Source organism: Haplochromis burtoni, unplaced genomic scaffold, assembly GCF_018398535.1.
Source record: "Haplochromis burtoni strain Fernald_Lab_line unplaced genomic scaffold, NCSU_Asbu1 Contig_94, whole genome shotgun sequence".
Lineage (NCBI taxonomy): Eukaryota > Metazoa > Chordata > Actinopteri > Cichliformes > Cichlidae > Haplochromis > Haplochromis burtoni.
Window position 1 is genome coordinate 104662 of NW_024582455.1, and position 23746 is coordinate 128407.

At 40.4% G+C, this 23746-nt stretch overlaps 1 protein-coding gene across 1 annotated transcript; it reads left to right on the top strand.

Annotated features, from left to right (window-relative positions):
* Positions 1–751: 751 nt before the first annotated feature.
* On the top strand, positions 752–23370 carry farsb (phenylalanyl-tRNA synthetase subunit beta). Its single transcript, XM_005926640.3, has 18 exons — positions 752–882; positions 4958–5013; positions 5177–5331; positions 5811–5883; positions 6006–6121; positions 10758–10908; positions 10993–11101; positions 11298–11368; positions 11456–11517; positions 11880–11931; positions 12033–12094; positions 13404–13611; positions 13728–13808; positions 13924–14016; positions 14518–14635; positions 14901–15053; positions 21900–22047; positions 22397–23370. Exons 1-18 carry the CDS (start codon positions 825–827, stop codon positions 23175–23177), a joined length of 2547 nt encoding a protein of 848 aa, XP_005926702.1. The 5' UTR covers positions 752–824; the 3' UTR covers positions 23178–23370.
* The last annotated feature ends 376 nt before the right edge of the window (positions 23371–23746 follow it).

Below are 23746 nucleotides of genomic sequence, written 5' to 3' on the forward strand. Positions count from 1 at the left end.
ACACACACACACACACACACACACACACACACACACATATATTTCTGTGTGTGTGTGTGGGTGTATGTTTATAAATAAATAAAATAAAGCACAAGGAACAAAAATAAAGGAGATAAGGGGGATCATGAAAATCATTAAAAGTGAGGTTTTATTAACAAGACATCTAACTCAAGGGGCTAAGACAGATCAAGCTCTTCTAAAAAAATTGTGCAGTTTAATTGCCTGGGGCTTATTTATTATCTTCAGAGATTTACACAACAGGGAGAGTTCATTTAAGAGCAGACCATCAATCTTATCTTGCGGTAATGAACCGTTTTTTAACACAAGCTTCAAAATGCTTCAGAGAGCTTCATTTTGCCCTCATTAAATTTAGTGTTTATTTGCTGGTTTGTTGACGGTAGGGCTGGGTATCGTCTCTGATTTCAATAATTGATTTGATTCCGATTCACAAGGTCCCGAAATTTTTCCTGAGAAAGTCAGAAATATAATAATTCTAAACTGTTTATTGTAAAGTGGGCGATAAACAAACAAGAGAGACTTGCGACAGAAAAGCCGATCAGCTGAACACTGATCAGTTTCATGATTGAAGTAGCAATTGGGGGAGAGAATAGGGGAAGAAGAAGAAGAGGCAAAAATTGAACAAATATATATCTAAACGTTTTCCTTATATTAAGAATGAACATAACGGCTTATGTTAAGTTCTAAATAAAGTTTTGTGAGAGTAAAAAAAAAAAGAATAATCACTCAGGCACCTCTGCAGACAACTACAACCGGCTAGTGAGGGTCCTTTTCCTCCACATAGCTGGTGACGATTAGCAGCGAACATGCCGACTGTCGGAGTTAAACGGGATCTTCTATTCAAAGCTTTGGGTAGAAGTTACAGTAAGTCATATTTACTGTATTTTCCGGTAACCTTTAATCTGCTCGTCTGTTTTCTCTTTTTTTATTTTTGCTTCTAAACGACAGAGTTCAGGTCAGTACGTTGTGAACTCGCTGTCCGATTGTTAGCAATGTAGCAGCTGCTCATGAACTATAGAGCTAATTTTAACTGCCTTCATTTCTAATTATTAAAGAAAGTACCACTTATTTGATGGCGAGTTTATTTTGGTTTATTTGTTAACTTATGTATTTTTTGCGATAAGGAAATAGTACTAGTTCATTTCTATCTGCCTGTTGACTGACAGCGTGATTGCATCATTTCCTCCGCTTCCTCCTGTCATTTAAGCCTCTGGGTTTGTTCAGAATCACTATCCTGTCAGCTTGTTCGTTGCCAAAAGTGTCCACCAACAGATTAAGTCTGCAGTTTTTATTGTTTTTATGTTTTGTTGCTATTTTTACTGCATAAAGTCTTTAACATCAGTTTTTATCATCTTTTTTATAAATATAAAATGGTCATCACGTTCGTTTGTACAATGCACTTGTTGGAGGACAACATCAAAAACGACCATTTCATATATTTGCAGTGCTGCTTGATTTTCTTGTATTGTTAATGGAGTCTGGGACATGTAATCGATTAGATAAACATTGTCATGAATTCCCTCTTACTTTCGCTGTTTTGCTTCCACCACGATAAAATCACACTTCCTGCACAGCTCTCTCTCAGTGTACTTCATGACCAGTATCTCAAATCTGTTTTCTGCATTATTCGCTTTATTTGTTTATTATTCGCTTATTACGCACAAGTCATGTACAGTGCTGTCGGCCGTTGTTTTTTGTTTTTTGTTTCCAAAAACGACCTCCGACAAGAAAGCATAATTTCTGCTGTTTAATACCGAAGAAATTAAAACTTTTTAAAATTATGCCAAATTGAAAAATGCTTGGCTGTGTCTCAAATAAAACATCTAACTTTTCTGTGCTTCACTTCAGCAGCATCGGGTAATGTTCATATGTTGATTCATGGTTTTCTTCAGTTTTTGATCTACTGCAGAATATTTTTAAGGCAGTTATCTGCTATAAAAAGCTAGACCAGGAAAATCTTCGCTGTGTTTAATCAGTGACAATACCCACCTCTAGTGAGTAGCCTAGGCCTGACAGAAGTGGACGTAGCTGTGGGTAATGAGAAAAGATGAGAAGAACGTTTGATTACTTTTTCGTTAAGGCCTGAGCCATCTGAAATGCATAGCTAGTGCTCTGACACGGAGCCATCAACCTCTCAGGTTATGTCTAACATTGGTCCGGAGACAGCATCAGATAATGAGCCTCATACAATCGACTCCGAGCCAGAGCCCACTGAAAGTAAAAGGGGGGAAAGTGTATACAAAGTATTTCAAAGAGAGTGGCTTGACCAGTTTCCGTGGCTAAGATACAGTAAAGCTGACAACATGATGCACTGCATTTACTGTCGTGAGTGTGGAAAGACCATGGCCGGCAATACTGCATTTGTGACTGGTGCTAATACATTTCAAATTGAAATGCTGAAAAAGCACAGTGTATCCAGAAAAAACATTATATGCCGTGATAAATGCACTGCTCAAGTATCCCCTCTCCCCGCTGCCTTTCAGTGGCAGGCAGCAGCAAACAGGTCATCAGAGAAGGCTGAGAGGATGATTAAGTTTTAACATTATCTACGTTATTGCCAAAGAGTGCCAAAGCACTTTAAGCATAAGCACCTTTTCAGTAACTTACCGTATTTTCCATACTATAAGGCACACTTAAAATCCTTTAATATACTCAAAAATCAACAGTGCCCCTTATAATCCGGTGTGCCTTATGTATGAATTCTGGTTGTGCTTACTAACCTTGAACCGATTTTATGTGGTACACAGCGCTCATAAATCTGTCAAAAAATGTTTTAGTACGACTTTGGTAAGCTACGAAGGCGCACTGCTTGATGGATTGTTGGAGCATTACAGCTACTGTAGTCAGGACCCTCGCGGAATAATCTGGGTCCATAACTCGGTCTGCTTCAGGTCCCAAAGTCAAACGAACACTTCGGCATCACTAAGAGTTTTTAACTTTCAGTGATGCCGTTAAACATTCTTTCAACTTTAATAAAATGATCACCGTTGCTGCTTTACCAGGTGAAACAATTAAGTTTAACATCCAGGCATCCATGAAAACAGAATTTTATTAAATTTAATGGAGTTCGAAGTTAGCAGGAAGTTAGATGAAGATGAAAAAATATTGCCATAAACTTGTGTTTGTATTTTTCAACACCACGAAACAAACAATAGCGTATAATTTGAAACAATAGATATTTTCATTGCGTCAATTGATATATTTCATCATATCACACAGCCCTAGTGCTAATCACAGTATAGAGGTCTTTGTAGGCACACTTTCCACAGCTGGAGCAAGTGGTTGCACTTCTCATTTTGTTGGTGGGGTCACACTCTGGTTCAGACTATGGTATCTTGGGACAAATGGCAGAAGCAACTGATGAGCATCGGGGCGAAGGCCATCTTGCAATTGTTCAAGTCACCAGCAGTGCCCCAGCTCTTCCAGGATCACTCTTCATTTGTAGGTTTTAGTAGACTACCACTCCTGTGAAGTGGTTTCCACGCAACAAAGGCATTGTATTCCAAGACATCTAGGAGATTGTAGAAAAGAGCCAGCAGCTAGTTTTCCTTCAACAGCTCGAGGTCCCAACATCCTGTCTAGGTCATCCATACTGTATTTGTGCCCATTGTAGTCCAGCATTGCTTCTTGCTTCTAGAATTCCTCTTTTCCCCATCACTGACTGCTTATTCCCTGTGTGTTGTGCTCAAAAGAAGCACATTCCTCCCTTACTTGGCCATGTAGGATACCGCCATGGTAGTTTTGGTGAAGGCAAAGACAGACAACAAAATCTTCCTCTGTTGCAAGTGTAGGAGCTGGGGAAGTAGCTCTGGGTTGGTTCCCCTGAGCCAGAGCCAGTTTTTAATCTGTGGAGTTCCTTTGCCTGGATGAACGAAGTAAAGATGTTGTCATTTTGTCCTTGGAGCTCCTCTGTCAGTTGGAATCTGGACCCCTTTCCCTTTTTCACTTCTTGGGAACTTCCAGTCTTGTCATCCAACATGTGTCTGCAAAGAGCCCCCCACATAACCCGATCCCCCTGAAGAACAGGAGTCGGGCACTGGCTAGAACTCGTCATCATGCGCTCAGCCTATTTGGAGATTTTCTCCTCATCTTCTGGAGAGAAGTATCTTCATCTTGGGTAGATGTCTTTTCTTCAAGGGCAGAAGACTCCTTGCTGTCCTTGCTCTCTGACCAGATCGTATAGACACTGCTTGAAGCAGTGATGCCCTTCTTGCTGTTAGACTTACTTATAGCAGTAGCACTGACTGCACCTGCATAAACTTAAGGACAGATTTACAAACAGTGTTTGGTGTTGTTTTTTCTGGTGCAGCTTTAGCTGTGAACTCTCCAAAATGTCCTGTGATTATTATTATTATTGTTGTTGTTATTATTTTGAGAGTTAATATTTTGGGTATGGTATATTTTTAAATGAAAAGTACAAGAGTAAAGGTGCTTTTAGCATTTGCTTCAAAGTTAAGTTTGCTGTGTGTTAAGTTTGCTGTTGATGCAGGCTCCATAACCTGCATCAACATAAATTCACTTCAGCTTATGCCCCTATTGGAAACTAAGAATATTACATTAAATTGCTCGTTTGACTAAAAATGGGTAAATCACGTAATTTAGTAAAAAACATTGAAAGCTACAATTTTCATGTGTTGAGCTTAGAATGAAAGGAATTTTACCTAAATTACATGATTTAGTCAGTAACAAGGAATTAAAAAATAGGTTTCAGTTGGCCAAAAGTGGCCACCATAGAGCCAACAGGAATAACTGCATGTGTAGTGTATATTATTGATATAATTAAGGAGCTGAAGTTGGAAAATAAAAAAAATAGTGAAAAATTGAAGAAAGTGAAGTGTACACAAATGGCCAGCATAGAGCCCAGAGGGTTAAATGTGAGCAGGCTGCTGTGACATGTGCCAGTAAATATCTTCTAATGTCTGTCTGCCTTTTGTTTTAGCTGATGAGGAGTTTGATGAGCTTTGCTTTGAGTTTGGGCTGGAGCTGGATGAAATTGTAAGTACATGACATCAAATACGAACAGCTCGCTATTTGTGGGTAATAAAGTAATGCAGTAATGCTCTGTTATTGCAGAGATGTAAGTACAGTTCTTTGATTTGTCTACATTTGTGTCTGAATTCTGGCATGCTGAAGTTCCTCTTCCCCATCTGCTTTACAGACCTCTGAGAAAGAGATAATCAGCAGAGAGCAGGGTGACACTAAGGCCTCAGGAGCATCTGATGTGATCCTGTATAAGATCGATGTACCAGCTAACCGCTATGATCTGCTATGTCTGGAAGGACTGGTTCGTGGACTGCAGGTCTTCAAGAATAAGTGCGTTTCTGCAATTTTTAACAGGCTTAACCTGAAATAAATGAAAAGAGATTTATTTATATATCAAGTTTTGTTGCCGTGATTGACCAGCACTTTGTTTTTTTGTTTTGTGTACCGTATTTTCCGCACCATAAGGCGCACTTATAATCCTTTAATTTTCTCAAAAATCAACAGTGCGCCTTATAATCCGGTGCGCCTTATGTATGAATTCTGGTTGTGCTTTCTAACCTTGAACCAATTTTATGTGGTACATGGCGCTCATAAATCTGTAAAAAAATGTTTTAGTACGACTTGTGTAAGCTACGAAGTGCTTGATGGATTGTTGGAGCATTACAGCTACCGTAGTCAGGAGCCTCGCAGAGTAATCTAGGTCCAAAACTCTGTCCGCTTCAGGTCCCAAAGTCAAACGAACACTGTGGCATCACTGAGAGTTAAAACTGTTCTTCCCTCTAACCGCAGAGATTGTGTTTTTGTTTTAGGTTGGAGGTGCCCCGATACAAACGTGTTAGCCCACTCAGTGGGGAGCCTCAGAAGCTGATCATCACTAAGGAGGTGTGTGGAGATGTTCACAATTATAAAATGTTTAACAAGAAAAAAAATAGTTTGTAACCTAGAACAGGTATCAGTGTGATTTGATTGTTGACCCTATGTTTGCGGCGCTTCACTCCCCTCAGACGGAAGCAGTGCGACCCCACGCTGTGGCAGCAGTCTTGAGGAACATCACTTTCACACAGGAGCGCTATGACAGTTTCATTGAGCTGCAGGAGAAACTACATCAGAACATTTGCAGGTGAGAGCACACCAACCACCTACTATATATAACATGAATGTGTTTCCTTTAAAAATTTGAGTCTAAATGGCTAGCTGCAGCTTTATTTACAATGAAAAGACCAACACGATGCTGCCATTACCTCTGACACTTGTTACTGTCCTAAGTCACCTAGTTAGGTAATTAAAGACATAATATACTTATTTAAAAGTACTAAGAATGTTTTTGATTAGACCCAGTAATAAATCTTGCAGAACAACACTTATGTTTTGTGATGATAGTTTTACTCTCATGAAACTCACTGCAGAGCCAAAAATCATCAGGGCCTACATTGCCTAAGATTGATTTTGCACATGCCTAAGGATGAATTTTGTAAGAACTTAATTGTTTACTTTTTATTGATACTTTATTGACTACTTCTTATTTTGTGTAAAATTTACTTGATGATTCATCAAGTAACTAGATATGACAAAAAATCCTGGATGCTTTTTTTTTTTACTTTGATGCTTTATTTACAAAACAGTGCTGTGGCGTTCTGTAGCCTTCATGGCAAGTGGTCCACATACATTTGCCAGTGAAACGGCACCTTGAGCAAAAACATCTAGGAGCAAGCTTGTCAATAAAAAGTGTGACAACATTAAGCCCAGGGAGCCCCCACTTTTCAAGAAAAAGACCGATAACACAACAACAACAGTGACAAATTTGCTGTCATAATTTAACGTGGAGCTTTTCTGTACACATACAGGAAAGAGCGAAAAGGCGGTGCTGTTAATGAGATGGTGAGCTCAAATAGATTTATTACAGTAACCACTATTAAACCCCTTTACTGTGAAAAAGTTGGCAGGAATCATTCATCAAACCACCTGATTACCAATCTCCAACATGAAGTAAAGCTAATTTTGTAGCTGCTCCCATTTCGTTGCAATTTGTTTTGGCAGAAAGCTACAGAAGTTCAAATAAAAATATGCAGAGCTGTTAACCTTGTCTGATACCATGTTTTAATCAAGCAGCTCACTGAGGGCTGTCACAGTGACACCTGCAGCAAGCAGGAGTGAGCCTACAGGGTGCAAGACTACATTTATTTAAAGGCTTTTGTGACATTTTATTTTGCAGATGTAGATTAATCTAAAATATGAATACCATATTGTAATAATAAAATTGTATTAACCTTTAAAAATAAACTAGGGTTTGGGGTTTTTTTGCATTTCAGGAAAAACAGTAAAACTGAGCCACTGACCTGTGGCTGAGTTAATTATTCACATTATTAACATCTACACCATCATAACAGAAAACATTTCGTAGAATACTCATATGCTCTGTTTTCTTCATTGCAGCCACCACATGCTCCTATGAAGGCTTAGAGACACACACAGTTATTTGCAAGCATGCTTAAATACGCAGACACACACACAAACAGAATCTGAGTGTTCACCGAGTCACGGCACATATTTCACATTAGAAAAATCACACGGCACACCACAAAACAGAAATGTCACAAAAAGCATATTGATAACTTTTCTCCGTGCACCAGGTATACTGGAATTGGCTCAGTTTGTCCCCAATATACCATTTTTGCTTTCTTCTGAATCAGAATACTTTATTGATGCCTAGGGGAAATTATTTTTCATTACAGTGCTTTATTATAAACAAACATTAACAAGGACAGACAATACACTAACTAAGAATAGCACGAGATATACATACACACACACACACACACACACACACACACACACACACACACACACACAAGTCACTTATTAATAAATAGCTGAAAAAGGAAGAACATGTGCAAGAAGGGTGTAGCTGTTGCAGTAAACTGTGTGTTAAGTGGGTGAGTTGTGCAGGGAGCTGGCCACAGGCACGAAAGATTTCCTGTGTCGTTCAGTGGTGCTTCTCGGTAATCTCAGTCTCTCACTGAACGTGCTCCTGTGACTGACCAGCATGTCATGGAGTGGGTGGGAGGTGTTATTGAACATTGTAAATGGTAAATGGCCTGTATTTATATAGCGCTTTACTAGTCCCTAAGGACCCCAAAGCGCTTTACATATCCAGTCATGCACCCATTCACACACACATTCACACACTGGTGATGGCAAGCTACCTTGTCTTTATCTTGGACAACATCCGCCTCTCCGACACCACCTTGAGGGAATCCAGCTCCATCCCCACAACATTACTGGCCTTACGAATCAGTTTATCGAGTCTGTTGGCATCTACGACCCTCAGCCTGCTCCCCCAGCATGCAACAGCACAGAGGATCGCACTGGCCACAACAGACTCATAGAAAATCCTGAGCATTTTCTGGCAGATGTTGAAGGACCTCGGTGTCCTCAAAAAATAGAGACGACTCTGGCCCTTTCTGTAAAGTGCTGTGGTGTTTGTAGCCCAGTCCAGTTTATTGTCAATGTGAACTCCAAGGTATTTATAGTCCTCCACAATGTCAACACTGACCCCCTGGATTGAAACAGGGGTCAAGTGTTTCCTGGTCTTCCTGAAGTCCAGGAAACACTTGACCCCTTCTAACCACTACTTCATGCTAGGGCCTTCATCTGGGTCGGGATTTTCTCCAGGACCCAGGTTAGATTGACTACTTTTTCTTTTCAAATATTTATCTATTGCTATTACGTGCTGCGTTGTCTCACTCACAGCATGACTATTATGTACTTTCTTCAACCCATTTAATTAGAGCAGAGTAGTTATACTGCCCTCTAGTGGAAGAGAATGTAATTGTTCTGCCTGTTACTCACTGATCGCTTGGAATACTAATCAGGTTGAACCAGATAATCTTCCACGGCACACCTGATCATTTCTCATGGCACACCTACGTGCCGTGGAAGACTATCACAGTGGTAGGGAAACACTGATCTAACTCATCCAGGCCTGGTTGTCTTGAACACGCCACATGGGCATCCACCCAACTGATTTTCAGCCTTTTTGTTGGAGATGAAAATAGAGTCTCCTTTGATGCCTAGGGTTTTTTTTTCTTTTTTTTTTTCTTTTTAACATTTATTCCTAACCATGTGTTACACTTCACATCACATCAGCTTTTGATTGCAAATGAGAGCAAAGTCCTTTCACAATCAGAACATTTGAAAACATTGGTAGTATTAATAAATGTTACATAAATACCAATTCAGCTCAGGTATCAATTTAATACTAGTTTTTTAATATCCTATCTTGTCCTGGGCTGTGGAACTCTACTGTCTAGTAGTTATTGAAACAAAGGAAATTGTTGTCTCGGGGCCATTTGTTGTTGTTTAATACTAGAGATGGCACAATATCACTTTTTTTATATCTGATACCAATATCATAAATTTGGATATCTGCCGATACCGATATGAATCCGATTGTGTATTTTATCATCAATAAAACTGTTTTTTTTAAATATTTTGCTGCATTTTGTAGAAGTTCATACTCAAGTATTAAAAGCAAAACATTAAAGCTATTCTGTTATACCTGTATGCAAAAAATACACTGCACACAAAATATTTCATAGTTCAGCAATACTGATCAATCTAATAAACTTAAACCTACTCCATCCTCACTATTCCTCCCTATTTTAGAGAGTACTTAGGTTGTTTAATATTTCCCCTAACTAATAGGGTTGCCAACTCCCAGCAAAAAAACATAGGGAACCACCGCCCACCCTCTGACTCATGATGCTTAATCGACGTAATCGACTTTAATTTAATGCACATGTTAAAAAAAAAAAAATGCACAGAAATCAATTATTTTTCTACAATAATTAAATAGATTCAACATCTTTCTTCAACAGAATTGCAGACTGCACAGATGGTACCTTCCTAAAGGAAAAAGTACTATAACCTACTAACTATTAGACTTAATAGTTACTATATACAATAATGGACTTGCAGTTTACATCAGATGAAAACTTTGGTTGTAAGATTCAGATAATGATTTATTAAAAACTAGACATTTTAAATGAGAATAAGAAAGAAAAGTATTTCTTTGTGCCCCCCTGTCTCTGTTAATGCCTTACCTGGCCCCCCTAACAAATTTTTTGCTAGACCCGCCCCTGCACAGTTACCTGCACTCAGCTATGTAAAAAAGGATCCTGATGCAGAAAGTAATATTAAATAAATTCTAACAACAGCTTATCAAGCTTAAATGTGCTGCTGTTGTTTATCCGCTCGTTTCCACTTTCTGGCCCAAAGTGGGCAATAAACCAACAAGAGAGACAGAAGGGCCAGTCAGCCGATCATTGATCAGTTTCGTGATTTCAAGTAGCAACAGGAGAGGGAAGAAGAGGCAGTCGCTCTATATATCGGTTGTTAAGCTTAACGTGAGAATGCTTTACAAACATTCAGAGATGAACTTACACACTTGCTTTACTTCTCTGGGATAGCTTTCTCAGAGATGAAATGCTGGTTTGGAAGCACATAGCGAGGCTCCAAATGCTCCACCAGACAGCCGACAGCTCTCGCACAACACAGCCGCTCGATCACATGACGCATACTTCTCTGACATGCTAAGGTCATGAGCTGGGTTACACCATGTCGCAAGTTTTGTGAGATGCTTTTATGATATTTAATAGATTAATGGATTACATTTTTAATTTCTCTCCAATATCCGATCCAGTAATTTAGGTTTGTATCGGACCAATACGTAATATCGGATTGGTATGTTTGTGCAGAAAGAGGAGCCTGGTGGCGATTGGGACCCATGACCTGGACACCATCTCTGGTCCTTTCACGTACACAGCCAAACGTCCAGGAGACATCTCCTTCAAGCCCCTCAATCAGACCAAAGAGTACACGGCCACCCAGCTCATGAGCCTCTATAAGGTGAGCAGGTGAATGACTCATTGTGGGTCACACAGGCAGTTTGTAGTTTTGGCTAACTCACTGATGTTCTGCTGATTCCTACAGACCGATAGCCACTTGAGGCATTATCTTCACATTATTGAAGACAAACCTGTGTACCCCGTCATCTACGACAGCAACGGCGTTGTTCTGTCTATGCCTCCTATTATCAACGGTGAGCGCTGTGACCTCGTTCTGCTTTCATTTTCTTTTTTTTTATTGGAAAATTTGTGTTAGATTAGATTACACAGTATACAATTAATATATTTAGTTCAGAAATGCTCAGGGTCTATAGTTGGAGAAGATTAAAATCGGAAAGTAGTAACGCTTCTTAAAATGTTTCCAGTAAAATGAAGTGCCGTTTGTTTCAGGGGACCATTCAAAAATCTCCCTGAAGACTAAAAATGTCTTCATTGAGTGCACAGCAACAGACCAGACCAAGGTACAGTTGAGAGAAGAAAACAATAAATCTGTCACTTATCACCACTGTCATGAGAAACTGACTTTAACTTGATCACGTTTCCTACAGGCGAAGACTGTGTTGGACATGATGGTGACCATGTTCAGCGAGTATTGTGCTCAGCCTTTCACGTATGTCACGTCTTCCTGAAATGCTGGCTTTGCTGTTTGCAGGCAGACAGTAAATGGGATGTCAGGTCACTTATGCTTGTTCAGGATTGAAGTGGACATGTTGTTGACTGTGTAGTATAGTGCTGTAGAGGTTTACATTAGCAGTGAGTCATATTTTCACTTTTTACCATGCTCTGCTGTGTGATGTGACAGCAGCTGTTTGCCAACAGCTGTCACAGTTTACTGGATATCATTTTAAAAGCCCGTCTACAAGCTGTACTTTATTTCACCGACTTCTTGTCTGTCTGTGTTGTTAAATTCAGCCCGGCTTTGACTTCATTGAATATTACAATTAGTGTGATGTTTTCTTCTTTCTCCCTCAGGGTAGAGGAGGCTGAAGTGGTGTACCCAGATGGCAAGACCTGCATATACCCAGTACTGTATCACCCACAGTTATCCGAAATGTGACACATGTGACACTAATTTCTTGGAATGGCTCTTAATTCTTGTCTCTTGATTTTTGGTTTACACTTTAGGAGCTGGCTTACAGGAAGGAGAAGCTGTCTGGTAAATTCATTAACCAGAAAGTTGGCATCAAGTAAGTCATTTATGTATAAGTGTAATTATCAGAGTTTGAGATGCACATGAAACGCATGGATAAAATGCTTTTTAAAAAAAGGGAAAAAAAGCCTTTTTTAAAACGAATAATAAAGCTTCAAAATAAATATCACGCTTACATGTTTCAGATTAACAAAAATTTACGTAAAACAATGATAATCTGAATTTACATTCAGTTCTCGACCTTTACGGCCAATATAGGCCGGTACAGATAAACAGAAAGAAACCCCTCTTTAAAATTCTTTCTGATTTCTTTTCACACTTGGATGTTTCATATTGTCAGATAAATCTTGATATTAAACATCGATAATCTGAGAAAATGTGAAACAGTTTTAAAGTAATGATTTCCTTAAGTAAGAGAAAAAAGCTCCCCAAACCTACCTTGTTGAATCACAAAAGTTTAGTTCAATTTCAGTAGTCACACCGAGGCCTGATTACTGCCAGATGTGTTGATGCAAACACTTTTTCACAGCACTGTATATTTTTAACTGATATATGGAGAGCAGAGTTACCTAAAACTGAACAATAGCTGCTGATTGGTCAGTTTTAGGTAACTCATCTTTGAGCAACTTTCCCAAGTTTAAATACTGTAATTTTTAGGTTTAATAGATTTAATAAAAATTAAAAATTGTCAGACATGTCACTCTGATCGCTAAAATGTTTAATACAGTGAGGCGGTGTTCCTGTAGCCCCTGTCCATTTAGTAAATATGTCTGGTGTACATTTATTACAATGGTTTAACTTGGCAGATTTACATATGTTCACATTAACCAAGTACAGTGTGTTAGTCTGAGCTGTATGTTAGTGTGTTTTGTTTTTTTTACTCAGGATAAGTTTGATTTGAATTTTAAAGTAGTTTAATGCCTCAGAAGATGCTAAGATCAGTGTTTGAAGGAGACCGATTTGGAAAATTTTCATGACCAAAGCTCAAATGTAGCATCTCCCTTTCCTGGTATGATAAGTTGGTTAACCCTTGTGGGGCTGAGTTCAAAGATCTTATCAGTGATTTATCACATCGTACCAAATTTCAAACACATGATTAACTATTGATGAACAGATTTTTTCCACTCTGTCAGACTATAAATCCATGTTGGGACCAGTGGGAACTGTCTGTAGCCACGTTTTTACTTTCCATTGAAAAGTTTCAGATCAGTTTATTAGTATATGTTCTTAAAATGATACTCACACTCTGCATTTGAGTCTTGGTACTAAAGCATTTCATGCTTGGTGTCAGCGGACGTTCAGTAACATGAAAAGGCTCACTTTTTTTTTTCCCCCTCTCCTGACAGTGAATCGACAGAGAAAATTGCTCACCTGCTGACCAGGATGTGCCTGCTCTCCCAGGCTACCGGCGCCGGTGATGAGATTGAGGTCGAGATCCCACCCACTCGCTCGGACATCATCCACGCCTGCGATATCATGGAGGACGCCGCCATTGCCTACGGTTTCAACAACATTACCCGCACCACCCCACGCACCTACACTGTAGCCAACCAGGTAGCTGACTTTGCTTGTTTTCTATACATGGTGCATTACTGTAAGCAAATGCTGAGTTAATTAAACAATCAAGTGTGTCTAATCAAGCATGTGCATTCTTATGTATTTGTTCACAGTTCCCTCTTAATAAACTGACAGAGCTGCTGAGGCAAGACCTGGCAGCCGCTGGATTTACAGAGGCCCTCAACTTTGCCCTGGTAAAAAAAAAATCATATAACTTTTGTCTTGGTTAGGGTGTTTTTTTTTTTGTTTTTGTTTTTTTGTCTCTCTTTAAAAAAAATCCTCAAATTTTTTCATCTTCTCTTTCTTTAGTGTTCTCAAGAAGATATTGCAGAAAAGCTTGGGAAGAAGATCTCGGAGATGAGGGCAGTTCATATCTCCAACCCCAAGACTGCTGAGTTCCAGGTAATATACAGTCAAACAGAGAGACAAAAATGAAATGGTGAAGTGTTTTGGGCCTTTAAAAAAGACAAGAGAGAGTCACATTTTTATCCTCAAAGTAACTTAAAGAGTAGATTTTTTTTTTGTTTTGAGCATTAATTGGTCTTTTTAGATTATTATGTGATTGGATATTTACACTGTACAGTAAACTGCAAACAACAGGCTGCAGTGAAATTCGTAAATGTTCAGCATGTCATCTGCAGGTGTTCATTTCACTGTCTGTGTAATGATCTGTACAAATGTTTCAACTCCAAATAATGTTTATAGGTGCATTTTAAAAATGTATCTCCTTAAGTTTAAAATGAAGAAGGTAAAGACGTTTAATGCTGGGATGATTTTGAGAAGTTGAGAACTAATCAGAAGCACAATGTTGTACTGTGATTGTTCCATAAGAGGGCGCCCTCTTCCTCCATAAGGAACTGCAGGCCTGTTTCCAGCTTGACTCGTTTTTTTTTTCCCCACCAGGTGGCGCGCACCACCTTGCTGCCAGGTCTGTTGAAAACCATAGCAGCCAACAGGAAGATGCCACTTCCCCTTAAACTGTTTGAGATATCAGACGTGGTGCTAAAGGATGAGACCAAAGGTAGGCGTCAACAAATCTGAAGTGATGGAGACAAATTTCTTACATGTAGAGTTGTACAGTTTTGGAAAGATGAAAACTTTCTTAAACATTACAAATTAGATCAAGTGGAATCGTAGTTGAAGTTGATAGATTTACTTAAAGAAGGGTCGATGAATGTTTTAATAAATATAAAGGATTAAAAAAACCCTAAAATGTGGCATACTGAATTGTGTGTATTAGCTTTATTGTAGAAACTGTTACTTATGTCTCTCATCCTTCCACCCAGATGTTGGGGCGAGAAACAGCCGACGTTTCTGTGCTGTTTACTACAACAAGAGTCCGGGTTTTGAGGTCATCCACGGCCTACTGGACCGAACCATGCAGCTGTTGGAGGTGAAGCCAGCCCGAGGAGAAGGCTACCACATCCAGACTGCAGATGGTAAGAAGCGTGGAGATGAAGGGGGTGTGGGCCTATAGGAATGTATGTACTGCCTAGCTTTGTTGGTAAATAACTAAAGACTGGATTTGTAGAAGGCAGAGAAATCCCAGCCACAGATTTCAAACCACGTGATCTTTTGTTTCTGTACAAGCTGTTGAATGAATTAATCCACCTCGTGATGATAAAAGGCAGGTTTTGTTGACATTATGTAAATCCAGTCTTTGACTAGCAGCAACTGCATTGTTGTGTTTGCTATGAGAGCAGCATGTACATGCTTTATTGTGAGGGAACATTTATCATCGCAGTGAGCTACACAGTTCTGGTTCAACTCCACACTGGCTTGCATCATCAGTGGTGAGGGTAACTCCACAGGAAGGATATACAGGAGCTTGTGTATGTATACACAAGGTATAGGGGTGATGTAGTGATTGGCATGGATATGAAAATGGATTGATGGCTTTTTTTTTTTTTTTTAAAGTTAGAGTTATGGATTGTGAATAATCGGTAGTTGCTTGGGCTGTTTAAATCAAAAAACACGTCAGGAGTTGCAATCATAGACGGATAACCACGGAGTAATAAATCAGAAGTTATGCTGTAACTTCAGCACATTGTAGTGTCTGTCTGTTTTTATCTTATGTTGTATGGTGTTGCATTTTTGAGCACACCATCTGATTACTTGGAAGTTGTGGCCCAAAACTAACATTTAGATCTTTGAGTTATCATTGACACCATGGTTGCTACACATGTCGTCAGACAGGGTTAGGATCCTTTATTTTCCCCATTCTTCATGCTGTAGTGCCTGAGCAGGAAGAACAGGTCTTTGTGTGTGTGTAAAACTGACCACACACTTTTTTTTTTTCTTTTGCTAGCACACAGAATTGTCAAGTAGCCACCTTCGCTCAATAAAAAGTTAATGGAGAGCATGACCGGGTTTCCCCTCTGGGTCTGGGTAGGACTGAACGTGGACAGTTGCTACAGTAGCTTATATTTTCAGTCTCTTCTGGAATAGACTGACCGGCTTCTATTTTCTTTTTCTTTTTTTAAAATGTATTTATTTTGGGACATAAAGAACTGGAGTGAAGGTCAACCCCCGCTTCCTTCCTCACCTCCAGATTGCTCACCAATTCCTGTAAGAAGAGGTTATGACTTATGTTTTATTGTTTGTTTTAGAAAGCTGCAGAGTGAGTTGCATCCAAAAATCTGAAAGATGTGTGGGAAGGATTTTAGAGCTTCCTCACTTAAACATTCTGCTACAGCTGAAAATGTGAACAGTGACCGATAATCATCAGATATTTTTATGTTTAGAAATCCTATGTTATTTCAGCTCTGTTATTGATAGTAGACTATTTAGTGAGCAGGACTTGGCTAACATTGTGAAGAGCAGCACTACAGCACATTTAGCCAATGATAACAGTAAAATTTTAACAATGTGGTAATATTAAGGGTCAATTGCTGAATTAAGTCACCCTCACAATTAGTTTTCTCCAGATCCAAAGTCTTACAAGCCCAGTGGCCTGCTGTTTTTGTACGAAACTACAACTGTTAAGTTGGCTAATGCATCTCATTAGCCTACTTTTACCTTGTGTGTTTAACTCTACATGTGTAATATGTGTTTAAGATATGTAAACGTAACCATCCACAATGATGAGGTAGTTGTTACAGGACAACAATGTAACGGCAAAATGACATCATGATCGACAGCCTTGCTTTTATACAGGAGTGGAACCAGTTGAGTCGAGTCCCCTATTGTCTGTATTATAGAAACACTGCAGATGGGTGGTGCTCCTCTGTAAACCTTTGCCAAACTGTCTGAGAGTAACTGTTTGCAATTGTTTGCAGACAGGTGGCCTTCCACCTGGCCTCCTGTGCAGTCACCCAGAGGTGGAGGTGTGTTGCATCAAATGTGAAAAAATCTAATGAAATCATCAGGCAAGGATTCAGTATCTCTCTCCTTGTGTGTGCAGAGATGGATCTAATACACCACAGCTTCACTTTTTAATCTGTGCCTCATAATTAATGGTATAGTGACTTAAACATTAAAACAACAACGATTCTTTGTTAAGGATATCACTTTTGAAGTTGACTGCATGTAAATCATTCTAATGCACACCATCCAGACCTGGCTCAAATCCACCAGGATGTTTAAGCTGCTGTGCTGCCAATCCATCTACACTTGATGCCAACATTTGACATGTTGGTGTCATCCAGTGTCTCTAACACCTGGAAAATACCAGATACCATTTTAGTGGGAACTCATAACGTGTCATCACTTAAATGACAGTTTTTGTCCCTTATTTTTAACACGTGTTATATTACATTCCTTGGTCTACCTGCAAGTCCAGCAATCACATCCCATCACCCTAATAAATCAGTCTAACCCTCTTTCTCTTACATTCATATACATATGGCATTGAACTGTTCCTGTCATCTCTTTGCTCAATAAAAATAAAAGGTGTCACATCAGCGTTGGTTTTTCGGGGTCATGGACCCAGAACACCACTTCACTTCACTCTAATGATGAAATGCATCTGAGCACATTTTCATAGGGATTCTTTCTTAAGTCACTGTGAATGAAATTAGTCATATTGCATCAGCACTTGAAGCCTGTTGAGAATTCTGCTGACCTTTTATTCTGAAAGGTTCTTTTAATCACAGAGAGCTTGAAAGCAGTAAACTGTACAGTGCGAATGCATTTTCTTCTTCACAGTCCGCTGATATTAACATGTGGTGACACGTGACCAGCTTTGTCAAATTTACTGTAAAGCTAAGTTTGAATAGCAGGTGTGACTCAGTTTCTGATGCAGTTGCTCTGTTCCTATGAGATTGTTAATCAGAAATGTTCGACTGCAGGCCAATCTGTATGCATCTGAGCTGCCCCAAGTTTCCCAGAGGGATTCTCATCCATTCATTTCAGTTTTAGATTCCTCGCCTCTTTCCATTTCCCCCACCCCCAGACCCATATTTTCCTACCTATTTACCTCTCCACCCACCACTTCCGCCCCACCTCTCCTTTGGGCTTTGCAAGGTCACGCTGTAGGATATCTGCCTGTACTGGCCCATTCAGACTGCAAATCAATGGGCTCAAGTATCGGTGAATGAGAGATGAGTGCAGAGAGAGGAGTGGGGAGGATTGAAGGCAGACATGGGAGAGGAACAATGGGGGGGAAAACTACAGGGTACAGATAAAAACTTGGGGGTGGGGGGCAGACGAAAGAAGCTAGGTATGAGAGCGTGCATAGGCTGCAGTGTGGAGAGGAGCACAGGAGTCACGTCACCCACTGCAGTGCCGAGCAACGAGACAGACTGGCACATACAGCACCCACCCACGGGTGCTTAGACTGGCCATCTGACAGGCATAAAGTAACACACATACTTCAAACAGGAGCTGAAATGGACATCCTCACAGTTTGCTCTCATGCACAACATACTGGAACACACACTCCCACTCACTCTACCTTCTCCATTTGTTTTTTCCTCTAGTCTCTATGCACCATTAGCCCCACACATGTCAGCATGTCCTTAAACCCATTACAAGGTCGTGACCCAGTCTCATAGCCCACCTGATGCAGACACATGTTCTCAGGATGTGTCCATCAGCAGCTCTGCTGCTCCCTCAGCATCGCTTCCCAGGAATACATGTCAGTCGTGTTTCCACCACTCAGTGCAGAAAGGAGATGAAATGACGAGTCAGGGGAACAGAGGCAGAGCAGAAAACACTTAAATGACAGATGCCCACGTTTCACTTAACAACTGTGTCCAATGCGAGGTCTCGGCCCATTTGTTAGTATCATGTCTTCTATGTTTGTTCGCTTTTTCACCTAGAGCGATCAGTCTGTGTGTGTGTGCTTTCTAAATTGTTCACAGGATGAAGGCTCAGTTTAATGACACTAAAGGACTTATTTTCAATCTGTCCTTTGGTTATTGTTCCTGTTTATATGTGGTAATGACACCTCTTACAAAGGTCCTGAGATTTAGGTCACGTAACTCGGTGTTCCAACACAGAAACAAGTGATCAGGTCTGCTTTATATGAAGCAATACATTATACAAAATTACTTGGGCGAAAACGGTGAGCAGTACTAAAAATAACCAAGTAAGCTGTTGTAAATGTGCAACATTTTACAAACCAGGCTCTTCTGTCTATACATACACAGCCTAATATTTTTCCCTCTGTGCTGTAGAGATTTGTCATTGGCATGAGCAAAACACATTATGCATCTGCTATTGACATTAGTTTTAATGGTGATAACAAAACTGTAGACCATCCCCAGCTGTAACTAAGCAATCTCTTACCTAGATTGAATTCATTTTAAGGGTAGAACTATATCATATCTCAGGAATACACACTGTTTATCGTAATTAGCAGAAATGACGGCTGAAGCTATAAAAGCAAGACCTGGAATAAGATTCGGTGGATTTTTAACTCATTCACAAGTTCTCCTAAAATGTGGAATTAAAAGCAGGGAAAAGCCTCAAAGAACATAAAAGTGATTACTGAAATTCATTTGATGAAAGTTATATTGGTACTAATTTCAGATGTGCACCTGCTCACACGGTGAGGCATTCATTGCAGTTTGCTGCTCATTAAATTGATTAAGAACTTGTATGAATTCTCTCTAAATAAAATAATGGTGATAAATTGTCCAGTTGGACTTGTTGATGATGCTCCGATCTAACCGCAGCTTCCACTGAAAGCTCCACTGCAAGTTGGAGGAGAGGGGGCGGAAAGTGGCGGGGCTCAAGTGTAGGGTTTTCATTGACTGATTGGTTATTTAAGATGTACCCGAGCTATTTATGTAGTTGCCATGGCATCCTGTTCACGGTGCAAGAAGATGACGTGTGAACTGACGCAAGCACATTCCACTAATTTAACAGGCACTGAAATAACTGCTCGACGTTTTCTGCTCTAGCAGCCCAACACGTGTTTGAAAGCTCATGCATTTCTCTCGTAAGCCTTCGTCCACAGCAGTGATGGAAGATCTAAGCGGTGGGCTCTGGAACCCATTAGCAAGGCAGTGTGGGAAGAAGCGGTGCACGATGGGAGAATGCCGTGTCTGTGTGAGAGTGTGTGGGGCTGTAGTCATAGCAACCCCTGTATCTTGTTATCTCCTGACAAGTCCGTCTTTCAGTCGGTGTGTTTTTTTTTTTTTTGTTTTTTTTTTGTTTTGTTTTTTTAACAAAGTGAGCAAACGCCTCTCACACAAACAAAAGTGTTTTCATATTTGTGTCGATTGCGAATTTTTCTTCCCATCTGGAGCAAAGTGACCTTTTTTTTTTTTTTTTTTTTTTTTTTGGTTAGTCCAGATGCTGACACACTTTCCGCATCATGTCTGAGGGAGACTAAGCCAATTATGGTCAAATGGCCTCCAGTGGTGGTTGTTTCAGAGTAATGACCCATGACATTTTCACATAAATGGTGTTCCTTTCTGTGCTTTATCATTGATCAGTAATAAACGGTAAGAGTCAAGCTCATACTCAGTCCAGAAGTTTTTTTTTTTTTTTTTTTTTTCTTCTCAAGGAAAAAAAAAAGATGCACAGGAAGTTGAGCCTTTCGAGGTTTTGGCTTTGTTCTTATCAGCTAACCAGTGATAATGAACGTGGGTGAACAAATTATGATCAAGGAACAAGAAAAGCTGCATAGTGTTGCCCACATGCTGCACTTGACTCATGATCATTGTAATGTAAAGCAGGAGAGACACAAAGCATGTCCAAGGATCTGGCAAAACGCCTCATTTGGAGATGTTGCAACTATGTCACAAACAGGATCCAAGAAACACCTAAATCATCACAGTTGGGTGTTTAGATAGTAATACAGGTGGGGGGACAAACAAAAAAACAACTGCTTCACAGTAAGGTACGAAAAGCTTGTGGAGGTGATAATTGTCCAAGAAAAGAAAATGCTCTTGCGGGAGCTCAACAGTCTGGACTGTGGCAAGAGTATAAGTTGGTGCCAGGTGTAGGTGTTAGTAGCCAAGACCTGGGAGTCTAATTTAAGCTGTTTTATTTGTGAGCAGAATCCGATCAGGGCAGTGGACCTTCAAATCAGTTTTATTTATCTAGCCCCACTTCAATCATTTTATATATTGTAATGTAACAAATGTTTCAAAAATACAAAGACGAGACAGAAGAAAGGAAAAAGTTTGACCATCTTTAAAAAATTTACCCAAGGGTAAAACCAGTGAGAGACTGGGACTAGGTGGAGGGCCACACTGATGAGCTTTCTTTAGAAGCTGCTTGGTACCGCCCTCCACAACAGTCCCAGTTGTGGCCCCTTGGGTAGATTAGTTGGCCACCCCTGCCCTTTAGGATGTTTCAGTAATTGTAGCCGGTTTGTTGTCTTGGGCTAAAAGATTAGATGCTCCATATGCTTCATTTTTCCAAGTTTTTTTTTTTTGTCATTGGACACAATCCTGCTTCATTGCTGCCACCCAGGCCTCACATTTTTAACCATTGTCACATCTTAAGAGACGAGGTAGCCATTCTGGCCTAAACTCTGACCATTATTCTTAAAGCTTCCTTATGTGGAAATTCTCCTGCTTTTTACTTTAGTAGCTATAATTCAGAATTACTGTGTCACGAATGTCATGAACATTCACACTGTATTATGAACAAAATTGGCCATTACTAAAGAACACATGTATATTCATGATGGCAAAGAGGGCCATTGTCTGTATTGAACACGTGGTCTGACTGTCAGAATCAGTCCGTTGGTTTTTATTAGGAGAAAGCTAAGCTGCCTTTTTCTAAAAGAAAAAGATAACTGTTGCAATGTTTTCTTCTAAAATAGCTTTAACAAGAAGGAAGTGGGGCCAAACTGTTAACTTTATTTATTTTTTTCCCTCTTTCAGATTCCACCTTTTTCCCCGGTCGCTGTGCTGATATCTTCGTCCGTGGAAAGAACGTCGGGCGTCTCGGAGTGCTTCATCCAGATGTGATCAATCGCTTCGAGCTGACAATGCCCTGCTCCGCCCTGGAGATGGACATCGAACCCTTCCTGTGATTTTACCTTCCTAAACCTAAAACCATATATAGCTGTTTGTTTGGTGTATGTTACGGAGGTGTGCTGCCGATGATTGTTTTAGTTGGTTAATCAGGAGACAATACTGTGCGGAACTGTGTGGAAACATTGTTTTATATAAGAGTAACAGGGCTGTTTTTACTGAAGTCAGAATAATTAAAAATTAACAACACTCCACTGTGTTTGTAGCATGTGTTTGTGCGTCTGTGTGTGGGCTTGCGCATGCATGCTTGATCTTAATTTAGCCTATTTGTGCCTTGGGGTTAGTGCATGGTAATTAAACTGAGTGACTCATTACCTGTTGCTCTGTTGCCTTGGTTCTTCCAGTGGCCACACCGCTGAAACTCCCCTCACACGCGACGTTCCCATGAAAGAAGTCGTCAAGCACAGGTTCCCCACACGAGATGAATCCCAGCAGAGCGCCCACTCCCGCCTGACTTCCACAAAAACTGTGTTTGGTGACGTGAGCACACAAGTGGGCCTCGAAGCTCTCAGTGATTTTCTGGCTGACAAAAGCTACATCGAGGGCTTTGTGGCATCCCAAGCTGACATGATCGTGTTTGACGCCATCCCCTCTCCTCCCTCACCGACGCTCTGCCACCTCTGGCGCTGGTACAACCACATAAACTCTTTCCAGACAGACAGAGCTCGTCTTCCATCAGCCAAGAGTCGGTATGTCCTCCCAGCTACTCCCCCGGCCACGCCAAATGATGCCAGTGACGAGGAAGACATCGACCTTTTTGGGTCGGACGATGAGGCAGAGAGCGCAGAAGTGGCCAGAATCAAGGAGCAGCGTCTTGCCGAGTACGCCGCCAAGAAATCCAAGAAGCCAGCTCTCATTGCCAAGTCCTCCATCCTGCTTGACGTCAAGCCCTGGGACGACGAGACGGACATGTCCAAGCTGGAGGAGTGCGTCCGCAGCGTCAGTATGGACGGGCTGCTGTGGGGGCAGTCCAAACTGGTGCCAGTGGGTTACGGCATCAAGAAGCTCCAGATAGGATGTGTGGTGGAGGACGATAAAGTGGGCACTGATATGTTGGAGGAAGCCATCACCACCTTCGAGGAATATGTTCAGTCTGTGGATGTGGCTGCTTTCAATAAGATCTGAATCACTGAGATAGAACAGTGCCATCTGAGATTTTGTGGACTTGGTGTAAGCTGGGCGATAAATGCAATGTTCAGTTAATATTCCAGCATCACTGTATTAAAGAGGCTAATGCTCAGGTGCTTCATTTCTTTATCCTTTGATACAAGTCCAAAAGGGTTTTGCTTTCAGACACAATTAAAGCCATTCAAACTTGTGACTTGAGTGCTCTGAATCTTTGTTTTTTCCACATGTCATCTGCACCTGTTTATACATTACTAACAAATGAAAGAAATTTGTGAAGCCAGTGGACTCCTGTAAGAAAACAAGTCATGCAGACATCAATCTGCACTGTACATGAAGTCTGACAGGTGCTCTCACATTCTTTTAAACTCTACTGTAGCAAAGGGAGCTTAACGGCTTCATTCCTGCACTAGACAAAGTAACCAGGTGTAACAGATTGCATGCTCTAACCTGCTGAGAGTACAATGGTGGGTTCGGCTGAAATTAACTTGTCAGGATTCAGTTATACGGGATTTGGTATGAGCAAATCGGGTTTAAGGTGTGGTTCTCCCAATTGCAAAAGTAACAAG

What these genes read in the sequence shown, in the direction of transcription:
- farsb (XM_005926640.3), top strand. Translation starts at nt 825, where the DNA reads ATGCCGACTGTCGGAGTTAAACGGGATCTTCTATTCAAAGCTTTGGGT. An exon ending in CTGCAGGTCTTCAAGAATAA is followed by an intron (nt 5,332 to 5,810) that starts GTGCGTTTCTGC and finishes TTTTTGTTTTAG; the next exon opens with GTTGGAGGTGCCCCGATACA. An exon ending in CCACATCCAGACTGCAGATG is followed by an intron (nt 15,054 to 21,899) that starts GTAAGAAGCGTG and finishes TCCCTCTTTCAG; the next exon opens with ATTCCACCTTTTTCCCCGGT.